Source organism: Manis pentadactyla, chromosome X (assembly GCF_030020395.1).
Source record: "Manis pentadactyla isolate mManPen7 chromosome X, mManPen7.hap1, whole genome shotgun sequence".
NCBI classification, from domain to species: domain Eukaryota; kingdom Metazoa; phylum Chordata; class Mammalia; order Pholidota; family Manidae; genus Manis; species Manis pentadactyla.
In genome coordinates this window covers 10,945,886-10,971,011 of record NC_080038.1, presented here as the reverse complement: position 1 = coordinate 10,971,011, position 25,126 = coordinate 10,945,886, and the positions used below count along the sequence as shown (strand labels likewise).

Sequence of the window (25,126 nt, the reverse complement as noted above, 5' to 3'; positions counted from 1 at the left end):
CCCCTCGCTGCCTAAGTCTGCCTTCAGCCAACCGGCTCCGCTCCTCGCAAAAACACGGCTTCCTTTCAGCTCCGCGGCAGGGGCTTCCCCTCAGCCTCCTCCGCCGCCGCCGGCCGAGCCCCGCCGCGCCCGCGGCCTGCGGCCGCCGTAAGTCCCGGGGCGCAAACGAGGAGGACGGGGACAGGGAGCCGGGAAAGAGGCTTGGGCGCGCCCTTCGCCGCCCCGCGCGCGCCCCTACGATCCCACCCCGCGCCCGGCCGCCCGCCCGGGGGCGCCGCTCGCCGCAACTCACTTCTCTCCGCGTCCGCGCCCCTCTCCCCATTCCGCCCCGCGTCCCGGGATGCAGGGGCCAGTCCCGGCTGCCGCGACGGCCCCGCTGCACCTGTGGTTCGCGTTATCACCTCAAGTTTTGCGGGGCGTGTTCGGGAGGGGCCCGCGGCCGGGGGCGGCATCGGCCGAGGACCCTGGGCGCCCCCTGCGCGGCGGCGGATGCCATTGTCTGCCCCGCTCCTTTCCTGTCACTTAGCCCGGGCTCGGTCAGTGATGGAGTGCGGCGCCGTGGGGAGGTGGGGAGGCATCCGAGACGGCCGGACCGAGGATCGCTGGCCCTGAGCCCGCTCCTCAGCGGAACCCATTGTTGTTAATGCCAGTCTCGAGGAATTGAGTTGCCCTGTGATTTGCAGCAAAATCAAAGCACTGGCTGTTCACAGGAGGGAAGGAATACTTGTGCTTTGCAACCGGGTATCGTCCCATGTCAGTACATAATTTAAAGAGTGTGAATTATTTATTCGTCCTGTAAAGTGGTAGGGAGAGGATACAGGACCCTGCTACAGCCAGCCTTATGCCCTACTCCTTTCAAAAGCAAACCCACCCCTGCTGGTCACCAAGCTCCTGGAATAACGGTCTATTATTTTCCAAGTTCTGGCAGCGGGTTTGCATTTAACGTCCAGTTGATGCTTTACTAGTTGTCCCCTTAGGATGCCGCTATCTTAACAGGACTTGTATGGGAGGCACTTTGACATCACGAATATTGTTCGTTTATTTCGTGCTAATGAGGCGTTTTAAGTGAGGTATGTAAGCCCATTTTAAGTTAAACTGCCGCGTCATAAATTTTAAATATCTTGTTGATGCCGGTTTGATTAGTACAAAAAGCGACAATAAATTCGTTGCGAAATTTAGGGTCCATTTTAAGTTGGTTGTGTAAATTCCCCCACCCCATCTTCAAATTCAAGATGGTGTGGTGGATATGAAGAAGCAGGCTGCAGTCTTACTTGCAGTAGCACTAGTAAAGGAACTTAACCTGTTAAAAGAAAAAAATACCTGTCTGAATTCTACTTCTAAATTACCTTTCTAGAAACAATGCTCATCTGTTTGCAGTTGAGACCAGTTGAATTATTAGTTTTCTTTGAAAATTGAACATGTAGACTAATCAACAGATTTGCACATTCCAAATAAATATATACAAAATAGTTTCAAGTGTAAAATACACTAGAATTTAGCATCCACTCCATCTGTAGATGCTATTTGTTTTATGAAGTATTTTGTGTAATGTCTCTATGTGTGTGTAGCTCTTATTTTGGCTTTTTTAAAGTATATAGTCTTTCATAATACTACATTAACTCATTTTATTGTGTGGGTATTTATGTTGGAATTTTTAAAAGTGAGATGAAGAGAGATACTTAAAAATTAAGCTTTTATTAAGAAAATGCGTTTATGGGATTTTTGGGGTTAATATTAATATTTAACAATAGTATAGTACATTAGTAATAATATAATTAAGCTTTTGTTTTGTTTAAAATATGTAAGCATAAACTGGAGACGGCATTCTAAGTAGTAGCTGTCTGTCTACGAGTAATTCAGGTCGGCACTAGAACAGCTTCAAGGCGAAAAATAGTAGGTCTCTTTGTACCTAAGCCAGTTGATGTCAACAGTACTCTTGATGCTCAGGTAGACAACAGTTTCTTATTGCAAGAGTTAATTTTTCTCAAAATTTTCACTCCAACTTACTACCTGTTTTCCTTTTTTTCCTCACATACTCTTTTCCAAACTTATATGGAACAAGGTAGGGTGGGGAAGAGTTGCATCTGGTGAAAAGATCTTTCTACATGAATTTCCTGCTATTTTAACCAGCATAGAAATATTGATTGCTACTAGTCATTTGTCAGTTAAACACCCTACCCTCCCAAGCTTCTCTGAATTATGTCATCTTAAGTTTATTGAATCAAAGATTTGCATGTAATCGTGGATCTATTTATCTTAACAGATGCAGTTTATGTTGCTTTTTAGTCGTCAGGGAAAGCTCCGACTGCAGAAATGGTATGTCCCACTATCAGACAAAGAGAAGAAAAAGATCACAAGAGAACTTGTTCAAACCGTTTTAGCACGGAAACCTAAAATGTGCAGCTTTCTTGAGTGGCGAGATCTGAAGATTGTTTACAAAAGGTATAATTTTTATTTATAAGGAAGGGGAAGTAGAATCAAATGTTTGGTCATTTATAATTTGGAAATTGCAGACTTTTGAGAGATGACATTTACAAATAATGATTAATAAAGCATAAGTTAAAACTTTGTATTTTTAAAATAACTGCTGTTTTGATTGATCACCCAGGTAAAAAGATAAATTTAGGAAAGTTGTTTTAAAACGAATTAAATTATTAACATAATTAAACGCATAAATGATTATTTCTGCTTAATCGTCTTAGTAAATGCAATGAATTCATTTATTTGCAGGGGGAAATAGGGATCAGTATTTTAAATTATGTGAGTAATTCTCTGAATTTCAACAAGCACTTTCCCTTATCCCCGAAAATCTATAAAGTAATGACTAATGATTGACATATTCTTTTATCCAACTTAGAGTCTTATAAACACCTTAGATGCATACATAGACCATTTCAGCCCTATAGATGTGTTAAAATTTTGTGTGTATACAGGATCTCTTTGTTAGTACTGTTTATTTACTTGAAGTATACTTGTTGCTGTGGTGGGGGTGTGATTAGATCTGATAGATAACTTCATCAAGAGATGAAAAAATTTTTGATGTTGCAAAATGCCTCCTAATTGGCTTTGAACACTAAGCTTTTTAAAAAATGCTATACATCTTTATTAATGTCTGAAACTTATAATAAGTTTCTCAAGATTGTTCAAATCAGATTAAAATAAATATAATACTTTGGTTTTCCCCTCATTTCTATTCCTTTACAAATAATTTACTGTATTTAAGATAAGAGCATTTCTGCATATAAAAAATTCTCTCCTGTGGGGAAACTGCCGGGAACTGACAGTATGGGCTGCAAGGAGGGTTGAAAAGAAGTCTAGGTTTTATTTCACTCCAAGTATGGATGGGGTTTTTGTGGGGGAGATGGCAGAGGAAGCATTGGAGACATTGGACATTGAGAATTTTTTAAATGTCAGACTCCTTTTTACAAGGAATGAATGTAGTCATCTTTGTATCCAGTGTTTGGTGTTTAGTACTTGTTGAGAAAAAGCATAACATTTTAGAGCTGGGAGGTATCTTAGAATTATCTAGTCAAGTAGTTTTTTAAAAAAGCTTTTTGCTCCAAGGATAGAACCATAAATGAAACAAGTGGAAGGGGAGATGCTTTTGTGAAGTTAGGAATGGGACCCTGTATCCTTTGCTCACTTGGCCTCTATCCTCTGCATAGGAAATTGTTCCTGAGTTTGAAAACTGCTACTGTTGATCAGATTTCAGTTTTATAAAAATGAGAATTTGTTTGAAGTGACTTGCCCAAGGTCATACACTAGTTAGTGCGGACATTGGGGCTAGAACTCAAATCTTAATTGAGGAGGCTGAGGTATTAAACAGAGATAAAAAATCAGATTTGCGTTTCTTAAAATCCTTTAATTGGAGAATGGGTGGGAAGAGGGCTGCAGCTTGCATCAGAGAGATCTGTTAGGAGAGTGCATTACAATGAGAGCCTGAAGGAAGACGTGGCTGGGTGCTCATCGGGGTAGGAAGAGCTGCTACTGAGGTAAGTTTTAGACTTGGTTGCTGCTAGAAGAGGGGAGGGCAGTGATTCCACATTTCTGGTTCAGCTGACAAGGTAAATGTGAGCTAGTGGAAAAGTTGACTTTGAGATGACTAGTCTTCTCAGGGCGGGCATAGGCATGGAAGTCTAGGGGCAAATTAGGCATAAAGTGTTAGAGCACCAACATTCAAGCCACAGGCAAAGGGGAGGGGGTAAATGTAGGGTCAGGGAAGGGGAGAGAGTTTCAAAAATTAGGTCACCAGTACTCGATGCTGCATAAAGTTCAATTAAAGTGGAGAAAGAATCTAAGAGATTTTACCATGAGCATTTCATAAAATGCCCTTTGTCAGAACATTTGCAGTGGATGAATAGAGACAGTACTCTTGAAGAAATGGGGTGAAGTGTGAAGAGGTGGAGACGTTTAAAACAGCAAATGCAGACTATTTGGGGAGCTTTGCTATGAAGGACAGAAGAGGTGGTAACCATCCATAGACAAGAAGGGGGAAAGGGTTAAAAAAAGGTATGAGAGTTAAACTTATTTCTAGATAAGGAAAGGAGTCCCCCGTGTGGAGGAGGAAGATACCAGCAAGGGATTCAATCCCAGGAATTGAGATTGCTGTAGCAATAGCCTGTTAAATGCCACTCACACAGCATTCAGCCCACCCATGTTGGGCCAACGCATTTGCTTTTAAAGGCTATAAAGGTAATCTAACCTGACTCATACTTGCATCAAGCTCCTATAAATAAAAAGTGCACTTTAAAAATAACAGCTTTATTGAGATAAAATTCACATATAAAAATTAAGATTTATAATCAGTTTTTCTAATCATCTGCCCATTTTATACTGAAAACCTCATCTGTTGTACTTAACATATTTTTTCTTGATAAACAGGTGATATTTTTCCCCTAGTCCCCCCTAAGACCTTTTAAGCAAAAAATTACCCCTTAGTTCCTGAGAAATTCTGAACTATCATTTTTACTGTTCATATCAGCAAGTGATCCAAGTTGTCTTACCTACATTTTTAATGCTGAGCATTCCACAGAACATTTCCCCCTTTTGGGGAGGGAGTTGGGGAGTAAAGATAATATAGCTGAAAAAGTAGAATGAAAATCTGGGATTTGAGTTCTGTTCAGTTTGTGCCATTAGCTAGTTTTGTGACTTTGAACAAGTCATTTTGCCTTTGTTCCCTAATCTCTAAAATAAATTCTCTTGAAGATACTGTGGAGACAGAACACTGCTTTTTTGATTCCTATTTTGTGCAGCATATTACAGAAGGAGCACTGGATTAAAGTCTTAAAATTAATGTAAAAATACATACATCTCCATATTACTAGTTTGAGAATTTGTCAGAGTACTGTATTGATTTTCTTTGCTAACAAAATAATTTTTAATGATGTACCAGTGGGTACTGAGGACAGGTTACTTATGGTCATCCACAGTCAGTTGATATTTAGCTAACTGCAGAAAAGTCATGTGTTTTGAATATTAGAATAGACACTTTGAGTTGTTCTCTGAGTGCCAGTAATTAGAGTAAGCCTTAATCCAGTCTACTAAAAATAACCAAACATACTTTTCTTCTTACTAGTCTATTATTAATTTTACTTTAGATTTGGACTTATAAATAGGCACTAAGAGAACAAAATGAGTTCATTATTGAATTTTTTAAAAACCATTTGGTTCTCTAAAAATAGGGAGTATACTTCAGGTTCTCTTGGTAATCTTTTACTAAATCAGTATAACAATTTTTATTTCTGTTCATTTTTCAGAGCTCTTAAAATACTGCTTTAAATAAGTCTTAATTTTTGCCAGGTGCAGGATTACTTTATTTAATACAGTTCTTGGCTATAGTTTTATTAAAACTTGGGCTCTGGAGTCAAATCACTGTTCAGCAGGAGGTTACTCATTTAAGCCTGGGCCTCCTATAAATGCAAGCAATAACTGCACCCCTCTGGAAGGGTTGTTGGGAAGATTAAAATGGTAGAATATGCAAAAGGCTTAGCTAACATTTAGTACCTCACTCAGAATAAGGACTCAGTGAATGTTACCTGTTATTCTTAGAGTGTCTGTTTATTCCCTAAGCTTTCAGGAAAGAGGTCCCTTCTTATAATCATGATCACTAGATGTTTACCTACAACAAAGAATTCATTTAATTTGATAGCTTTTTCCACATTGTGAGTGAAAGCAAACTTAGATAATATTTTGGGCTTTTTTTTTCCAGTATTACTGGTTAGTGCTTAGACACATCAGTGCTGGTGATACTTAAGTTGGTATTTCCAAATGGTTCATACAGTTTAGGACCTTTGACTAGTGTTTAAGTGCTGTGTATTTGTAAGTAAAGAGGCAGTACTGTGGATAAGGAATGAGAATGGTGCAAGCATAGTTAGATTGCTTAACCATAGCACTGAAGAAATCTTGAAATTAAGAGTAAATGTAATTTTACCTGAAATTAGTCATTCTAATTACTAATTAATTAGAATTAATAAGGTTCTAATTAACCTTATATTAAATAAATTACTCATGTCAGCTAGTCATGTCTGTTTTTTATCTATTTTTAATGACAGTCCCTTTAATCTTTAGTTTTCTTAATTCAAGGAATCTTATTTGTGATTTGTATCAATTTCCCCAAATTCAAAACTGTTTGGTAGGCATGGGTTAGGAAGGATGGAGAGTTGGAATAGCTTATTGCCTTGTAAACAGATAAACAAAAAATGTAGGGTAATGCTGGAAAAGAGGAAGCACTTTGTTAGGAGGTCATGCCCTTCGTGGTGGTCTTCTTGATAATAAATGAGCATATTTGAATGCCTCCTCTCTTAAGACCGTAGGAGATCCACAATTTTAAATTACTTACTGAGTGGAGAAGTCAGGTAGGGTGGACTTGGGAAAAAGTAATGCTGCGTGTGACAGTAGAGTTGGTGTGATGGAGTGTAAGAAGGCCTGGAGTTAAGGGCTGGAGACAGATTTCTTGTCCAGTGCAACCACTGGGCAGGACATGTACTCTTGGGCCTTGTTTTTTGTTTTGTAGTTTTTTTCTCTTCTGTTATCAGGGTCATGGTGCTTGTTGTGGGAAAGATCAAGTAAGATGAAATGTTTTTGCTAAGACTGAAATTAATAGTGTTATGTAAATGCTAGTTATTCTCATACTGAAGAGCAGGAATTCATTGAATTCTAAAACTGAGACTATGTGTATATTATTTTACATTAGTGCTATGGCAATAATTGCCTATTGTTTTTCTTAAAGTCACTTAAATGCTCCTCAGTGAAAATTACAGTCTTAACAGACTTGTTTAGAATGCCTTAGGTCTTTATTTTGTTTCTTAGACCTCTGAAAATGCTTTTTTAATCCTCCTCGAAGGACTTGGTCATTGTTTGTTCTACCTCAAGGTCGTATGTTAAGTTTTGGCTTCCTTGGGTCGGGTATAATGCAGTCCCATGTGCTAGGATCTCAATTTGGAGGAGAATAGGAGTTTTCCAACCTTACTGCTCCTTCATGGGTAAATAAACTTTTATCTAAACAGGTGGAACTTGGAAATTTTGAGGACAAGTCTCAGATTCCCCTGTTCTCTTCCTCTAACTAATCTGTAATAACTTGGAACTGTTGTTCTTTTTTGGGGTTCATTCCACAATCCTAGAAACCTTTTTTAAAAACAAGTCTGTGCTTGTTTCAAAAACAAGTCAAGATAGTAGTTACCCATGGGGGTGAGAGGTTGTGACCTGGAGGGGCTAGAGAGGGCAGTTTCAGGGGTTCATTAATTCTGTTTCTTGATCCAGGTGCTCGTACAAAGGTGGGTTCACTTTGAAAACTCATTGAGCTGTGCATTTGTGAGTTGTGTTCTTCTCTCTGTATTCTCTGTGTATAAAACGTTGCAGAATGTTGACTTCATATTGACAATATCTTCAATAAGTCTTTCAGTTGGAGAGTTTATCTTCATCCCTGTTTTCTTGTAGTTTGAATTAGCCACACAATGTATTTTGTTTTCATTAGGTAAACTTGAGAACAGCCTGGGTCAGCTATATTTTAGGATATATTCATAGAAAGGAGTCTAAAAGGAAAAAAAACAAAATAAGCTACTCTTTCTAGATGGTGTGCTTGAGTAATTTTTTCTTTTTTGCTTGCCTGTTCTTTTCAAAATTTCTTTTATATGCATTTATTATTTTGTAATATAGGAGGGAAATAATCTGTAATGCTGTCAAAGAGGAAATAAACTACATAAGCATGGGGTCTTTCCCAATAAGATACGAAAATAAATTTAGAAAACAATAGGGTGAAATTTTTTCCACATTTGTTTTTTGTTACAGATATGCTAGCCTGTATTTTTGCTGTGCTATTGAGGATCAGGACAATGAACTAATTACCCTGGAAATAATTCATCGTTATGTGGAATTACTTGACAAGTATTTTGGCAGTGTGAGTAATATTTTGTTTCAGGAAATTGAATGCCTTAGTATTTTTTAAAAATCTTTTCTATAGTAAGTTTATTATTTGCTTATCTTGGGTATTCTACAATTTGAAAGTAACTATGGGAGAGGGAAGAAATGACTCTTTCTTGTCAGTGTGCCTAGTCAGTTAACTGCCAGAATTGCTTGACCTCACAGACCTACTCACTTAATTATGAGAGAATGAGGTTTAAAATACTGACATAGAAAGGAGTCCAACTGCAAAGATTAATATTCTGGAAGTGCTTAGTATAGAATTTAGATTTGGTTAGCAGTTAATAATCACATTAGCCAGTAAATACTCATTTTAAAATATCAGTTTTCATGAGTAGAAAATTGCTGAGTTGCCCGTGTTAGGAATTTGCAGAGTCAGGTCTTACTTAGTTTGTAGGCATTGTGTTTTTCAAGTACTTGAGATTGGAAAATTAAGCTGACTAAATCAGTGATGTTTAGTTAGCAAGATTGCCATTTTTAGAAAGAAGATTGATTCACTGTGGTCAGATTTCATTTACTATTTGATAGTGGATGGGTATCATTTGCTTTTTTCAGTTTTAACTTTTTTTTCCCCCTTTTTTTTTTGCTTTTCAGGTGTGTGAACTTGATATCATCTTTAATTTTGAGAAGGCTTATTTTATTTTGGATGAATTTCTTTTGGGAGGGGAAGTTCAGGAAACGTCCAAGAAAAATGTCCTTAAAGCCATTGAGCAGGCTGATCTACTGCAGGAGGTAAGCTTCTTGGAGTTTTCTTGACAAGCATGTTTTGCTCTGGCTAGGGAAGTCTCAGTCAACTTGCCTCATTCTTAGAGTTTCAGAAGTTACTCTGAAGCATGCTTGGCATGTAGTGTCTATGTGCAGTTAATTGATTGGAATATGCATCCATCACATCACCTCAGTTATCTATGAATGAATCATTTACTTTGGAGATGGCCTGTTGTATTGATGGCCCATTTTTGGACCTCAAAACACTAGTCTAAACCTTTGGAGGATAGACTGTTTTAAGAGGGGAAAAGATTCATCAAAAATAACAATAATTTGAGAGCTCAAAACACTAGTCTAAACCTTTGGAGGATAGACTGTTTTAAGAGGGGAAAAGATTCATCAAAAATAACAATAATTTGAGAGCTCTTCATCCATTGTTTTGAGTACTTAACACAACCTCTTTTGTCATTAGTGGAATATCAGGAGTTGACTCTGAAATTAGGGCATTTTCATTCCAAATTGGTGCATAATTTCACCTCATATATCTTAAGTGAAAATGTAGCTAATAGCCAAGCAAATGATAGTGTTACAAGGTACACTTTTTGTAGAACGCTGTCTAGTTTTGTGTTAGCAAACAAACTAAAAAGTATTTTATTTCTCTTTGCTCTTTAATAACAAGCCATGTTCTGTCAATTCTTGTCTTGACTCTTGTCACCAGTCATTAAAAACCACTTCCCTGCCTAACTGCCCAAGTTCCACAGTTGTCTTAGGTTAATTGTATATTTGATGCTCCTGTATCTTCAATTTCTAGATAAGGCTACCTTTATCTAAAAATTTAATGATACCTTAATTCAGGTAACAAGTTAAATTATACTTAGCAATAAGTGTGGTTTTCACTAAATAGGAAGCTTATAGCATAAGAAGTCAATATAAAAAATGTGTGTTTTCATTAAGGAATTGTCTTTTTTTTTAATTAAAGAAGGCATTAAATTCATTTTTTTTAGCATTTGTTATAACAGACATGTGAACTAAGGGAAGAAGAGTAAATCTCTTTTTCTCCATTATAACTCTATAACCATTGGCCTCTATAGGGAGGTTGAGGGACGTCTGGGTAATCCCTCTCCATTAGTCACTGACTCGGTTGGTTGTGGGGATTGCTCAAAATTGGTATGACATTATCCGGAACATACATATATTAAATATGAGACAATGCATCGTACATTTAATGATCTTGAGATACCAAAGCAGTGGTTAAGGTGCCTGCAAAGTGAAGTATTTTTTTGGCAGCCCTGATATCATCCGCTGTTCTGTAGTGGTACAAGCACAGCCCCTTTTCCACGTGTGTGGTTGGCCATGGTTTTTTATGAATTGATTGCAAACATGTCATGGGGGAGATTTTTTTTATTTTTAACATCTGGTCTGTTGACCACAAGCTTATACTCTATTTTCATAAAATTGGTTTTAAAGTTAGTACCTCTTTATTTTGCTGTTCACTAATTGGACTTTTCTGAAAATTAGGTCAAAACCAGGATCAGGAATTGGGAATCTTTTATATTTGCCCCCTCCCTTGATCACTTTCATATTTAATTACTATGGAACTATATTCTGTTATATCAGATTCTCGTATTTCCTCCAAGTTCATCATTTCCTGATTAATTACATTTGCTTTAAAACATTTCTAAAGTTACTGAAGTTAGCTTTTAATTTTAATATTTTTTCTGGAGACTAATGTTTAGGGCACTGATAATTCTTTGTGTCTAGATTGTTTTTTAAACTCTACTGGGAAATTGCTATAGACTTTACAATATGGCACATATGCTATGTTTACTTTATAGCATGTATTGAATATTTAATGTACTAGGGAATAAAATTGTTATAACAGGTCTACATTTATCTGTGATTATGTGTGTGTGCATGTATTTCCCCTATTGAAGTATTTTAATAGCAAGTAATATCTCCCCTTTTTTTGGAGTATTATTTTTATGTATTAGGGGAAAGTAGGAATGGAGAGGGGAAGCATAGGATATCTATGGTTCCACGTAAAATTCTCCTTACCCCACCTCACTGTAGTTAAAAAAAAAAAAGTTAACGACTGTAAATTACAGTTCCTTGTCTTTAGAAGACAGCTTTGGCCCTTTTTCTCATCTGTGACTACCTATATATTGTTTTGTACAAATAAGCCAAATAAGACATTTTCTAGTCAGTGGTCTGAGTGAACCATTTTTCTTAATTTAGCCATTCAGGTCTTGAGAAGGCAGAAGGTGGCTGGTCCATTCTGAATTTAGAGTGAGTTATAATACATTGCCGGTTAATGCATTTATGAAGCCAAGCTAAAGTCTGCATGGGCAGTAAGGCTTCAGGTTATTTTGTTGAAGTTAACAGATTAACATGTTATTCAGGTTATTCACCCACATCCTGTCATAAGAAACCCAGGATTGATAAGATGCTTCTTTCCTAAAACAAATTAATTTTTATGTTCATGCATGATGAATGTTTACATCTCTGGGAGAGTGTTTAAATAATACATTCATAAAATACATGGTGGGGTAAGATGAAAAAACAGTACACAAACTGCTAAATTTCGTTAAAATTTCCCTTTTACCTGATTTGAATAAATGTCATGTAGTTTCTGTAGGCCTCCAATTTGTAGGCAAACAGGGCAGACAGTTGATGGATAAAGATTTCCTATTAGTGTATTATTGTCAGTAATGAGAACATGTTCAGGATACTATAACAATGAAAAAGAACTCTAATGATAACTAATGCTGTTGAGCACTGAGATGTGAGGCATCCTGTACTAATCCTCAGGGACACCCTAAGAAAGGGCATGCCAGCCTTTTTAACAAATGAGGAAGTAGAGGCTCAGTGAGGTTCCGGTGACCGGTACCAGCTATAGCCGTCAGCAAAACCGGATTTCCAAATTCAGATTGGCTAGACTCCAGAGCTGTGTGAAATCTTAACCTGTGCTTCCTCCCTCACCCTCTGCCCCAGTCTGTTCATGTATTGTCTTGGTATGTATATTGTAAACATTCTGTTTTAGATACTAACTTCTGTGTTTCTCAGTAATGTAGTAAAGAAATGAGTAAATCTCAAGGTTTCTCTGTATTTAACAGAGTAGATTTCCTAAGACTGACGCCATCTTTTACTTTTTAGATTAGAAAGTTTCATTGGCCACATTATCAGTAGTTGGAATTTTTAAATTGGAAATATAAATAATATTTTTCAAATAATTTCTTGGAGTTATCAAAACTCCTTGACTTATATAGTAGCTTTTCGGTCTTATAATTTGGGCTGTAGTATTCACTTAGTCTATGTCATGAAATTATTTTGTTTCCAAAATTCTAAGTATAGTTGTAAAGACACTTAACTAAACACATCCTTAAATTTGTAGAAGTTCTAATTAATTGATTTTAGTCTAGTTTTTCATATATGGTGATTTTTTTGTTTGGTGTCAGGTCTTTCACTCAAACTGATTATTTCTAAATACCAAAGATGACTTTGCATGTATAATGAAAATATCTGTTGGCTTAAAAATATATGCAAACCACAAAATGCTTTTGGTCCTTAAATTTGTGAATATACATTTCTATCCCTGAGATTGTTTATTTTCTTCAGAAAAATTTCTTTAAAATTTACCTTTTGCCCAATTTGTATAAACATCATGAAGTTTGTTTAGGTAAACCTTCATTTGATAGGCAAACAGGGCAAACAGTCAGTGGATAAAGTAGATTTTCTATTAGCATATTGTAGTTGGTAACAACACAACATAAACATGTATTTGAATAATAATAGCTAAAAATTGGACATTGTGATTTAAAAAGTTTATTTTACTTAATTATTTGGTAAGCAAAGGGTTCGATTTTGACATTTCTAAACTGAACTGTTCATTCCTTTCAGTATTTAGTTGTATGTATATATAATTAGATTGGATAAAATCCAGAAAAATTGGTGCATTATTCAATTCTTAATGTCTGTAGGAATTTAAAGCATGTTTTCTTAACATGCCACTGGTACTTAACTCGATTCTTAAATTGCTGAAGTACAACATGCTGAGATTACTAAATTGTCATTCTTTGCAATACTTGGAACATCTCCTGCCACCAACAGTTATATACCTATTTTAAGCTAGATTTTTTTTGGTGGGGTGGCATAGTAGAGTTGGTACACTTGGATTTCTTTTATAAACCTGCATATAATGAGTAAGGAAATACAGAGTGCATTTTCTTTATAAGGTCAGGCACTTAACCAGTTTTTCTCTACTCCTTAATTTTATAGAGCCAGAATGAAGAATGGGGAGGTTTGTCTGAGGATATCTTATGATAAAGAGCAGTCTAAGGCTTTAGTCCTTTTGACCCCCAACTTATTTATTGGTAACTACTGAATTTACCATTTTTGTGGCATGGATAAAATGGGGTGTTATGCAAAGACTGTTTGCACGTGAGATGATTTCAAGTCCTTGCTTGATCCATGAAGATCAAATAAATAAATACTGGGCATTGGGCTTTAACCCTCAGCAGTAGATGCATGATGGTGTTGATCAGCGCTTTGAGATGTGTCAACCTTTCTTTTTTATACTAACAGCATCATTTTGAAATTTGTGGGAGTTTTCCTTTTGAGCTTTGTTTGCTGTTGGTATTGTTTCTCATTAAAGTAATCTGAGAAAAGAAAAAGTGAGGTACCAAAAGCAAGCATTACACTCATGAATTTGCTTCTACTTTGAGATGATCCACTTTATGAATAGATTCACTGGATTTGCAGTATTAATTGGACTTGTCTAGAAAGTGGAGAAAGTGGAGAATTCTCTCTATGGAGAATTAGTGCTGCTAAAATTGATTTTAGTGCTGGGGCTGCATGATGTATCTTAGTTCTTCGCAACATTTTTGTGGAAGTAATCTGTTGGACTGCATAAAGATGGAAAGGTAAGAATCTTAGGAGAAAAAGTGATTTCTTACAAAAAATCTTTTGTAACTTAAATTTATTTTAAGTAAATAAGTACTTACTGAAGTTTTAAATAATATACCTTTTAATAATGAAGTTTTGGGGTTTTTTAAAGTTAAAATCTTGCTAATTAGTATTTGGGCATGCTAGTCAGACTCAATATCTTACATCGTTTTAAAGCAGTAAGGTGCTTTCAAATATATATAATAATCATTTAACAGCAGAAAGTATTTGGATATAAATCCTCTTAGGATTTGGTTTAATAAGACAAACTACTATAGTTCTTTGTAATTACCACTATTTATGTTAAAACCTTTAGCCAAAATCTTTTTCTTTTAAATTGGTTTAAAAGTTAACAAGGCTGTAGTGTTTTATGCTAGCATATTTTAATTTTTTGTAAAAGTAAACTTGCGTGAGGTCTACCAGAGCAAATTCTGGATAAGTGAAATTTGGTTACATTTAATGATTAAAATGGAACATACATGAGGGCAGATAGAGAAAAAAATAGAAGGCAGAACATTCATTTTACTTTTAATAAGAAACAGTTTAGCCAATGTCCTTGGTCACTGGTGTTCAGGTTGTAATCATTTTGCTGTATGTTTATGTTTTTTGAGCTCTTTCTTGTCTGCTTTTCAGAGTGTTGAGGATTTCCCCTTTGCTGTGTATTTTAACTCATTTTGAGCCAGCTCGTGCTACTCTGTGCTATTTGTAATAATGAAAAGTTGGGATAACTGAAAATATTCAGTAACTTTGAATCTGATTTTTAAAAGTATTTGACAAGATCCTACAGCAATAAATATATTTTTATATCAAGTTACATATACATAAACCAAAAAAATATTTTAAGTAATGTTTTTATTTCTTGTTTTACAATATCATATTTTCTATTATGTTCTTTTTTTCAATGCTGATCCTGATCTAAATCGGTTGTATGAGCCTAGGACTGGCTGCAAAGTGCAATATTCCTTGCTATGGGTGGTGATTTTTCTCTTGAAAAAGTACTGTTGTCTGACTCACCCAACTCCTATCCTCCCTCAAATCAAACTCACACCCTTCACAGAGTTGATGACTAACAGTTTGGGATGTAGGATTTTCTCTTCCTATACAACCAAATATGTGCAAGGATACACATAAGTACAGTATAGCTCAGTGTATTAAACATCTGCTTAAACTTGTATTCCATTTTGGAGGATTTTTTTGGTGATATCTATTAACAATTACAAGCGTACACCTTTTGACCCATCAGTTACACTTCAGGGAATTTTATCCAACAGAAGTAACACAGATGCACAAAGACACACACTCAGTATCTTAAGCCATTGGAATTTACTCAAATGTCCATCAGTGGGAAATAGGTTAAGGAAATTATATTACAACCATATATGAAACTGTTAACCTAGCTGTAAAAGAAATAAGATCACCTTCTATGTATAGAATGATAATGGAAAGATATTCAAGGTATATCAAGTGAGAAGAGATCTAGGAGCAGAATATTAACAGTATTAGCTCAAAGTGAGGTTCCCTCTCCTTTTCCAGAAGTGTAAAGCAAACATGTATTATAAGTATGTAAGTGTAAAACTTTTAATATATAAATTTTTTAAATGACAGAATGCTGCTGCATGAATGGAAGAGTATACATTGTGTTTCTCTCTTAAGTAAAATTAGAGTTTGCTAAAAATAAAGTTTCAGCATGTAAAATGAAGCACTTGCTGCTCGTGGCCATGTTAGACACTAACCATCTTTTGAGCAACCATAATTGCTCTTGCCACTAATGGCTAACTCATGTAAGAAAAAATACTCGACTTCCCTATTACCTCACAATTGCTCGTGAAGTAAGACTGACTGTGTGAGCCCAGTCATCTATAAGGTACCTTATGAAGTGCTTTCAATTCTTCTCTTTTATTCTTTGCTAAAATTAGATCATAGTGGGTTTGGATATTCTGGCCCTTTGGTCTTCAGCACAAGGAACAGGGTTCCTGAGTTGAGAGTAAGGACTTTGCCACAGAATCCAGTGAGAGGCAATAAAGGTACCATTGTATTCTAGAACATGAAGGACAAAGGGTGCTACTTTGTAGTGCAAGGAATAAGTGAAACCCCTTTACAAGAAAAACTAGAGCAGTAACATAAAGTTACGTTTATTTATATTTTTCGTTTATATTTATTTTTCAGTACATGTAAATTATTTTCTCTTTGACCACATTGTGTATTAGAAAGAGGAAATCAGGAGACTAGGTTTTCAATTTTGGATCCAGTACTACTAGTTAGCCACTTCTCATCTCAACAAGACCTAAGCCTTCAGATAATGGCTAGCTTACCAGTTTTTGTTACAGATTTCCAGGTCATTATACTTTTGAGTCATCAGCCTAGTATGGTGCTTTTTTAAGGTAATTCATAAGGGCTTAAGAGAAAGAGTACTCTCAGTGTGGAGGATAGTTGAACGTGCACATATACTAAGGAGCAGAGCAGAAGCTAATGCAGAGAGTGATGAAAAACAGGAACAGAATAAAGTGAAAAGGATATGGGGAGGTTGAGTGGGAAGGGAATCAAGCACCCGTCTCAGGCCAGAGGAGTCTTCTGCCTTTGTTAGGAGGAGATACTGAGGTGAAGCTGTAGTTTCCTTCCTCATGAGTCAGGTGAGCGAAATTGAGAAACCACATCATCTAAAGGAAAGCTGGGGACTGAGGAGAAAGAAAAGAGGTAGGCAGTATGAGGAAAATATTGAGGAGTTTGGAATAGACTTGATGGGGAGCCAGTCAGTAATGAGCAAAAAGGATTGCCCAGGATTGAAGGCCTGTTTCAGATTGAACACAATGTCCAACCTTTATTCAGAAAATAAGGCTCTGAAGAATCTCTACTCAGGGTAACTTGTGGTTTGTATTTGTGTAATACAACTGGATTAAATATTTTTTTCTCTTTTCATTCTGAATTATTCCTATTGATGATTTAGTGTATAAAGAAACTCAGTTTGCTGGTAGCAAAAGCAGATAGTAGGTCTAGTTCTGCACTAGTTCTTATGCGCTATGGCTTGACTCTCATCCTCCCCAAGTCTGAATTAACATAGTTAACTCCATGATTTGTAAGATGTCCTGGTGCTGTGAGGGCCCAGAGTACTGTAGTTATATTTAATCCACTATAATATTTTCACTGTACAGGAAAAAATAACTTGGTTAATTATGGGCATATCTATTATTTAGCTAAAAATCAGCCTTAAATGTTAAGTGGTCACTAAGGCATTTATTTTATAGCATGACCTTTTCAGACCCTCGTAGTCTAAACTGGGAAAATACTTAAAATGTGTTAACAGCAATTTTAAAGTGATTAAAAAAATAGTTGTTTCTGTGCATTTTAGTGTTTCTTTTCTCACTGAGGGATTTTTTTTCAAGTGAAGAGGGTTTTTTCTCTATAAAGAAACAATTGATGGGTGCTAAATTCTTGTTAAGTACAGTATGGATCATTTGCTGTAAAGAATAGTTTGGATTATCACCAACCCTTTCCTTTTCTAAAGGTAGTCTGTCAGAAATGCCTGGGGCTATCACACTTGAGAATTGTTTGTTGTCTTTCAATAGAAAGTCTCCTCTAGGGATGACAGCAGTGGTGTGCTCAGCCCTACTTGGGGAAAATACCTTTCTCTTTCAGTCGGTATAAGCTTTCCATCGTTGGTTTGTACGTGTATTATATAAAATTAAGAGAAAACAAAAAGATTAAAAACTCTAATACAAAGGTTCAAAGAACTAGTATTCTTCAGGTGAAAGGTTGACAGACTTAAACTTTTCTTATTCTTTTCTCCAGAACACAGGATATATATCATAGCATGAGTTTCTTTGGGTGTAAGAAAGCATACTAGAATACGTGCAGAAGGACTGATGTGCATCAAAATGTAGTAGGAGATATGAATTCAGTTTGTAATTCTACTTTTGTCGAGTATGTTACTTATATCATAGCACTACCGAAAAATCTAAGTACATTAAATCCTAAGGGATAATCCCAATTATTTAACTGATATAGGGAATTTTGCTCTTTTAATGATCCACCATTGGGACTTATAATTTATCTTTTTACATAGAGAATATTGAAATAGGTTCAGAGGTTATTTGACAAAAGATGGTTAAATACTATGAAACACTAATGCCATTGATACGGAAATAGAACTCCTCCATGAAAATGAGAGTTTCTATAAAAAGATAAAACAAAGTGGGGACTATATTCTGAGTGGGGGAAAAAAGACAACTATCTTTAAACTGTTTTAAGAATTAACTGGGGATTAAAATTTAACTGGCATTTATCCTCAGATACTTTTTTGTATTCAGTATTATATAAGGGATCTATTACATATTTTATTGAAACAGTCTGCATGACTTTGTAGCCTAACATTTTAAAGTGCCAAGTTGAATAAACATTAAAAGGAGGATCTTTTAAAAGTGCTCAAATAAGCAGTTTTAAACTCTTTTTGAGTCACAAGCCTTTCAGCAAGGGTATAATATAATCCCTTTGAGAGGCTGAAGGGTTGTAGGCGCTCTTCTCAGGAAAGTCGGTACATAATTTTAACTCCAGTTTCAGGGATTCTTGGAGTCCCTAGAAATCCATCTCTGGACACTGTAGAGTCAGTTTAAAACTTTAACTCATACTACCTTGGTGTGAAAACGTCTTTTTATATACATTTATAGGCATAAACGTTTAATAAATCTGGACAGAGTTCTTTAAAATCTATTTTAAGGATTACTTAAAGTAATATGCTTTGTCTCAAAGGCATAGTCTTTGGAATTTTTTCTAAGCTAAGTGAACCATTAAAAACTTCTATTGCTACTTAAAAATACCAAATGGGTGACTTCTTTTCCACTTTCTTTTGGGAAAGATTTTCCTTTAGGATCTGTGAAAGAGTTTATGGTCACTTTAGGACGTAATGATTTTCATTAAGGGATTAAATTCCTTTATTTTGGGCAATAAAGTTCTAATGAACACTGTCAGGAAGGAGTATTCTAATTGAGTTTTCAGTTAACTCAGTATTGACCAGATAAAAATCTTTTCAGTGTATTTTTAGCAAATAGATTGCTCTAGGATTTTGAAGTACATAGCCCATCATTTTTATTATTGTATACAGTTAAGTTAAAAAGGATGAGTCTGAACTTCTGGGCATTGTTTAGAAGTTAAACATTCAGCCATAAACCAAAGGACTGAAACAAAAATTTAAGTTTCGGTTTTCTTTACTGTGCACTGAACATTCTAGAAATCTGATTGTGTCTATGTCAGCTTTTATGCTGTATGTAAGAATATATGCATTTCTTTTGTAGCCACGTCATGAATATTTTAATGTCCCTGTGTATTAAATGACTACTACTCATCGTGTATGCAGAATTTCCCAGAGGAAATAGAGAGCTGATATACTTATGAAAGAAAAATATCCTCAGCTTGGTGACTGATTATCTTGTATAATAATAATAATAGAACATTTCAGAACCAATACCTTTACAATTGTAATTTTTTTCCTGTTCTCATTCCTCTTCTGCTTTATTTTCATTTTATATGTGATCTTGATATAGTATATTCCTGCTCACAACTGGTTTAAGTTATTCTTGAAAAAATATGACCTATGAATGTTCTAATATTTAATCTTAAACACATACATGTCATTATAAACTATCTGTGATTAATCTTGTAAGAGGAAAACCTAGCAATCGTTAAAATGCTTACCAAAGAAAATACAGCTGAAATGCTAGGCGGAAATAAGCAGTATCATATAGTGTGCTTTGGTCATCAAATGTTGGGGATTTGGGGGGAGAAACTAATGCGCCTATAGTATAGTCTATATGAGCTTATGTGTTCTAATGTATCACATTAAAAGAAAAGGCTATTTGGAAATAGTACAAGAAAGTAAAAATCTATGCTATTCTATTTAAGGTAAACCATTCAGTTTTTAAGAAATGTGTAATGTCTTATTTATTGAATCACACTTGTGCTATAATAATATTGAACAATCCCCTTAAGAGCTGTGAGAAAGCCAAATCAGAAGTCTCTTCAATATCTATTGCTCAATAGTAAATAACCTTTTCAAAGTATTAATACTGAGTTTATATAGTTAAAATTCCAGTATTCAGTTTAAATAGTAATATTTTACTTGTTAGGGTTTTATAAGTTCTTCATTTAAGTACAAGTATTTGTTAACTGTTGTTTTTACATTTGTGAATATTAAAATGTTTAATATTGATCATTCTTGTGTATGCTTTTAATAAAACATGCAACATATTTTATTATAAAAGGAAAGTGCCAAATAATTCATATCTAGAGAGTTCAAAGCCTGACTTGAGTAAGCTATCTTAAAACAGTAAATTCAAAAGATGCTCATACTGGTTTACCACTGAAAGAAAACCTTTGAAAATTGTGTATTAGGCAGGTCTGCAGATCGGTTATTTCCATTCGTAACCATTCTTGCTGTACTGCATTACATTTGAAGCACCTGGATGGGCTTTCAAATGAGAAGTTTAGCATTATACATTGAAAGCATTGGGAAACAGTAGTCCTTCATTTCCATTTTTTCCTTTATCCTCCCCCCTGCCTTGCATTATGTTGTTCATCTGGTTTTAATGCTGCAAAAATGTGCATTGTCTCATGCCTGTTTGCTTTGGATGCTGTGTGCTGAGCTATAATAAGATGTTGCTTCTTTTATCTGTATACAGCTGCTTGCTTTAAATTAGGAGATTCTGAAATAGCTTTCCTTGCATGCCTAAAATAAAAATATTGCATGTACTTTGTCTCATGTGAATGACTTTTTTCTTCTCAATCCCTTTTGACAGATAATATATTTTCTGTTTTAGTTTTTCCAGGTAATCTTTTTAAGTGTGGTAAAAAGCACATAACATTAAATTGACCATCTTAATAACCATTTTAAGTGTACAGTTCGGTGGCATTAGGCATATTCACATTGTTGTGCAACAGATCTCTAGAATTTTTTCATCTTACAGAACTGAAACTCTATACCCATTAAACAACTTCCCATACCGGTTCCTTCAACAGATCTCTAGAATTTTTTCATCTTACAGAACTGAAACTCTATACCCATTAAACAACTTCCCATACCGGTTCCTTCAGCCCTTGGTAAATACTGTTCTACTTTCTATGACTTTGACTTAGATCATAGTTTGCTAGGTTAATTGAGCTACAATTTCAGTGTCAACACGTGGAAGTTACACTTTATATTATAAACACAATTTGTAAAAAAAAAAAAAAAGGCACTGTTTGTACAAGCCTCAAAGAAAGTGTGTAAATGATTTCTTTGAAACTAGGCCTTTTAGAAAGGGCAAATATTTTATATAATGCATATTTGATAAGCAGCATGGTTCTCTTCTGGAAATGCTATAGACGATTGCAGGCAATGAGTACATAGGGGAAATCTGACCAGCTCCAGGGAATAGGATGGGGGACACTTTTACATGGATAAGCTAAAAATCTTATCTGTACAGAATTCATTGTAGTCATCCTTTAATACATGAAAGGTTGTATGATGTTTTTAACATTAAATGTAAACAGTGAACTTGAAAATTGTTTAATATGTATGTGATTCAGGTGTCAGTCTTTCAGTGCATTTAGTGTTTAAGGCTAAACGTAAAGATGGGCTTACTACTCTTGAGAGTGTTGCATCATTTCCATTAGACTTTCTTTAAAAGCTATATTGTGAAAACTGAGACATGCAAACAGAAGAGTATAAGGAACCGTCCTGTACACATCACTCAGTTTCAACAACCATCACCTCAACACTTGTAATGCTGATTTTCATCAGTCATCACCCCCACACCCAGTATTTTAGAGCAAGCCCTATCACCCTGTCTTCATCTTCAGTATTTTCAGTGTGTATCCTTAATAAGTACCACACACCCAAAAAGCTATTTCTAATGTCTTATTCCTGGTTTAATTTTTCCTAACTGTCTGAAAAGTGCATATCTATAGTCAATTTGTCAGAATCAGATTTCAAACAGGGTTTAGGTTATATCTGGCAAATGTCTCTTAAGTCTCAATCTTTAACAATGTCCCAGCTTTTTTCCTCCTTGCCTTTTTTTTTTAACTGAGTCACCTATGCTGTAGAATTTCCTCCATTCTGTATTTGGCTGATTGTCATCTCCCATGGTTTGTGTTCTTATCTTCCATGTATAATTAAATTTATAGCCTGGTTAGGTTGAGGTTCGGTTCTTGGAGACAAGAACACTGCATAGAAAAACATCAGCAAAGCTGATTTTTACCCAGTTTTCATTAATACACAAACGTCCTAAAAGGTCATCATATGAACTTTATATACATAGTTGGTTTATAGCACTTCAGTACGAAATACCAAATAATTTGATTTCAGTTTTGTAATGGTAATCACCTGAGGCTTTTGAGCACTTTCTATAAATCAGGCACTAAGTCGTAACCCTTAATCTCTACATATGAAGGTAAGTGCTGAGCCTTGTTTTCCAAATAAGGAAACCTAAGACCATAAGTTTAATTTTCTTAAGGTTATTCCATGTAGTGCTTTACATGCAATTAAATCTAATGTATGGATTTGTGGTTTAATGCAACTTTTCTTTTCCTTGTTTTGCGCTGTACCACGATTAGGATGCAAAAGTAAGTTATTACTGGATACTAAAAATTACATTGTTTTCCATACTATATTTCCATGAAATATAGAATGTCTCTTAATTACAAAATTGTTGCTAGTAATATCTGAAATTTGACCTACTTGGTCCTTTATATTTTGTGATGTGCAAAATCAGCCACACTGGAAAATTTTCTTATTTTTTTCTAGATATGCCTTTATTTTTGACATGTAAAAATGAGTACTGGTTGTTAACAGGCAAAATTGCCTTTTGTCCCAGAGCATTCTCTGTGTTGCTTCCACCAAAGCCATTGGTTGCCCTGGGGACAGTTAAGTCAAAAACAGTAAAAACTTGGAAAGGAAGTCATTTTTATAAATACGTGTGACCCCAAAAACACATAAAACAATTATATGAAGAATCAGGAGAACACAGGTGGGGCTGTGAGGGCTCTCTGCTTTTTATTTTGGGGAGGTTTTCAATTTCAACACTAAGGTAACTTACTTTTCTTGTAGATTATTCAGTAGCTAGTGGGTTTGACTGCCTTTTGTGTTACAGCAGTGGTGGCCCAGCACATTGGTAGGTAGGTAATCAATAGGTATTTAATGCATGCTGAAAATACCCTTCTATGTTCTCCCATATTTTGGGGTATAAATCCCTAAATACCACCAGCTCTGAATAGTAGACTTTGCCTAAACCATGGAACTGTTGGCCCTTTTCTGTGAAACTTGCAGATCCTTCTGTGTCCATTTCACATTCTCAAGCCTCCCCAGATCTGCTTACCAGAGTCTCACATTTTCCTTCCACAGGAAGCTGAAACCCCACGTAGTGTTCTTGAAGAAATTGGACTGACATAACTCTCCTCCTTTGTTGATGACTTCTTGTGGCATTTCACACTGTAGATGATCACTGCCTTCATGTCCATGTTAGCTAATGGTATAAGATGATGTCTTTAATCAGTATTACTGTTTTGCTAAGCTGCTTCATTCAGGCCTCCACTATATTTTTCTTTTAAAGGGAACTTTGGTTAATCAAGTCATCAATTTAAGGGACTTAAATATGAATTAGAATGATGCAGAAAAAGAGGTACTTTTTCTGGATATTTTGAAGTTTGTAGATCTGTTTCTTTTAATCTGATTATGTGTTGCAGTAAATTACAATCAGGCAGTACACTTTTATTGATTACTGTCTGGCAAAGGAATCTTAAATTATGTGAAACCTGGTTTTATGAAAGCAAAGAGATACATTTCAGTATACGTGAAAATAAAGGGAATTGACATGTCACATATCAAATGAAAATTTAACTTAATGTTGAAATTTTAAAATTTTCTATCAAATACCCTTATTGGAAATTACATACATTAAAGGGAATACACAAGTGACTAAATTGGAATGATGCTGTTTCACATCAAAAATTAATTTCTTAGGCATTCCAAACCTGATACAAAGGATGGAGATCGACTGTTTGATAACAAGCATCTTACTTTTAAGGCCCAGGAACATTTGATACCTGAGATAAATTTTTTGTGGTCATAATCATTTAGTCAGTTGAATTGTTTGATGCCCCCAAATAAATGGGAATGTTGACTTACCAGGAATTCTTCATAATTCTTACAGAAAATGTGTTACTCTTTTCACAAAGTGTTGCATAAGTCATTGTTTAAAGCATGAATATTCCTACTGGGGTGCTTTTTACAGCCAAATTTATTTTGCTCCCCTCCACCTAGAAGTGCTGCAAACTTCAGGGCAGCTTCCTTCCCCTCCGTGGCACTGCCTACTTGTCAGAAATCTTATACAAATAAAAAGGCACCTTTCATGTAAAAGTGAGAGTTGAATGAGGTAAAATGGCATTAGTGGGTCCTGTATTTTTTACAGCTATACAGTTGATTCAGTGTCACTTTTATACACATATATGTATGTAAACATGTCTTCCCGGTTTACACTTTAATTTGTAACTGCTGGGCTGAATTAAGCTTTGTTGTGATTTTGACCAGTATTCAGGCCATGTGAGCATTGTCTTATCACATCACCAATTAGTTGTAATAAATGTTCAACGTACACCACTGTAGTGTGTTTTTGTCTCTTCTCTAAAGTTTGTCAAACTGTGGAGAGCTGCTGAAGGATTTTTTTTTTTCAGTAAAATGAAAATCACCTTCATTTAAATGTGGTTAAAAGCACACAAGATAAATGGCGGAAGATTTAAGGAGTCTTCATGTACTTCAAGCTCATTAAAAAACAATGTGGATTCCATGCTTCTGAGAGCTTATCTACACATTTATTTTCAATCAATAAATGCTATTAAAACCGTGATGCAGTTGACTTTTCTACTTTCTGAATGAGCAACTCGGATTACTGCAGGTGAACCAAAATATTCCAGATCAACTGAAGTCCCCCCTGCTCATGAACCGGAGGTGTTAGTACACCACTGAAACAGAGCAGCAAGTGCAAACTACTGCCTAATACATGCAGCAAATCAAAGCTTTGGCTTTATGATAGTTAAGGCA

At 35.5% G+C, this 25,126-nt stretch overlaps 1 protein-coding gene across 3 annotated transcripts; it reads left to right on the top strand.

Moving 5' to 3' along the window:
• AP1S2 (adaptor related protein complex 1 subunit sigma 2) lies at positions 1–24,928 on the top strand. Of its 3 annotated transcripts, XR_005030391.2 has the most exons (6): positions 1–147; positions 2,264–2,442; positions 8,287–8,395; positions 9,013–9,150; positions 13,399–13,493; positions 23,432–24,928. XR_005030391.2 is itself a non-coding variant. In XM_036912915.2 (5 exons), the coding sequence occupies exons 2-5, from the start codon at positions 2,264–2,266 to the stop codon at positions 19,383–19,385; spliced, it is 462 nt and encodes a 153-aa protein (XP_036768810.1). In that variant the 5' UTR covers positions 1–147; the 3' UTR covers positions 19,386–21,059. The 3 variants fall into 3 exon arrangements, 2 of the variants coding, with proteins under 2 accessions (XP_036768810.1, XP_036768809.1); XM_036912915.2 differs by lacking the exons at positions 13,399–13,493; positions 23,432–24,928 and adding an exon at positions 19,350–21,059; XM_036912914.2 differs by lacking the exon at positions 13,399–13,493 and having other exon boundaries at positions 3–147.
• Positions 24,929–25,126: the final 198 nt, after the last annotated feature.

Coding starts and splice junctions, on each gene's coding strand:
- AP1S2 (XM_036912914.2), top strand. CDS start 2,264: ATGCAGTTTATGTTGCTTTTTAGTCGTCAGGGAAAGCTCCGACTGCAG. Junction 2,443..8,286: donor CTGAAGATTGTTTACAAAAG/GTATAATTTTTA, acceptor TTTTTGTTACAG/ATATGCTAGCCTGTATTTTT. Junction 9,151..23,431: donor AGGCTGATCTACTGCAGGAG/GTAAGCTTCTTG, acceptor TTCCTTCCACAG/GAAGCTGAAACCCCACGTAG.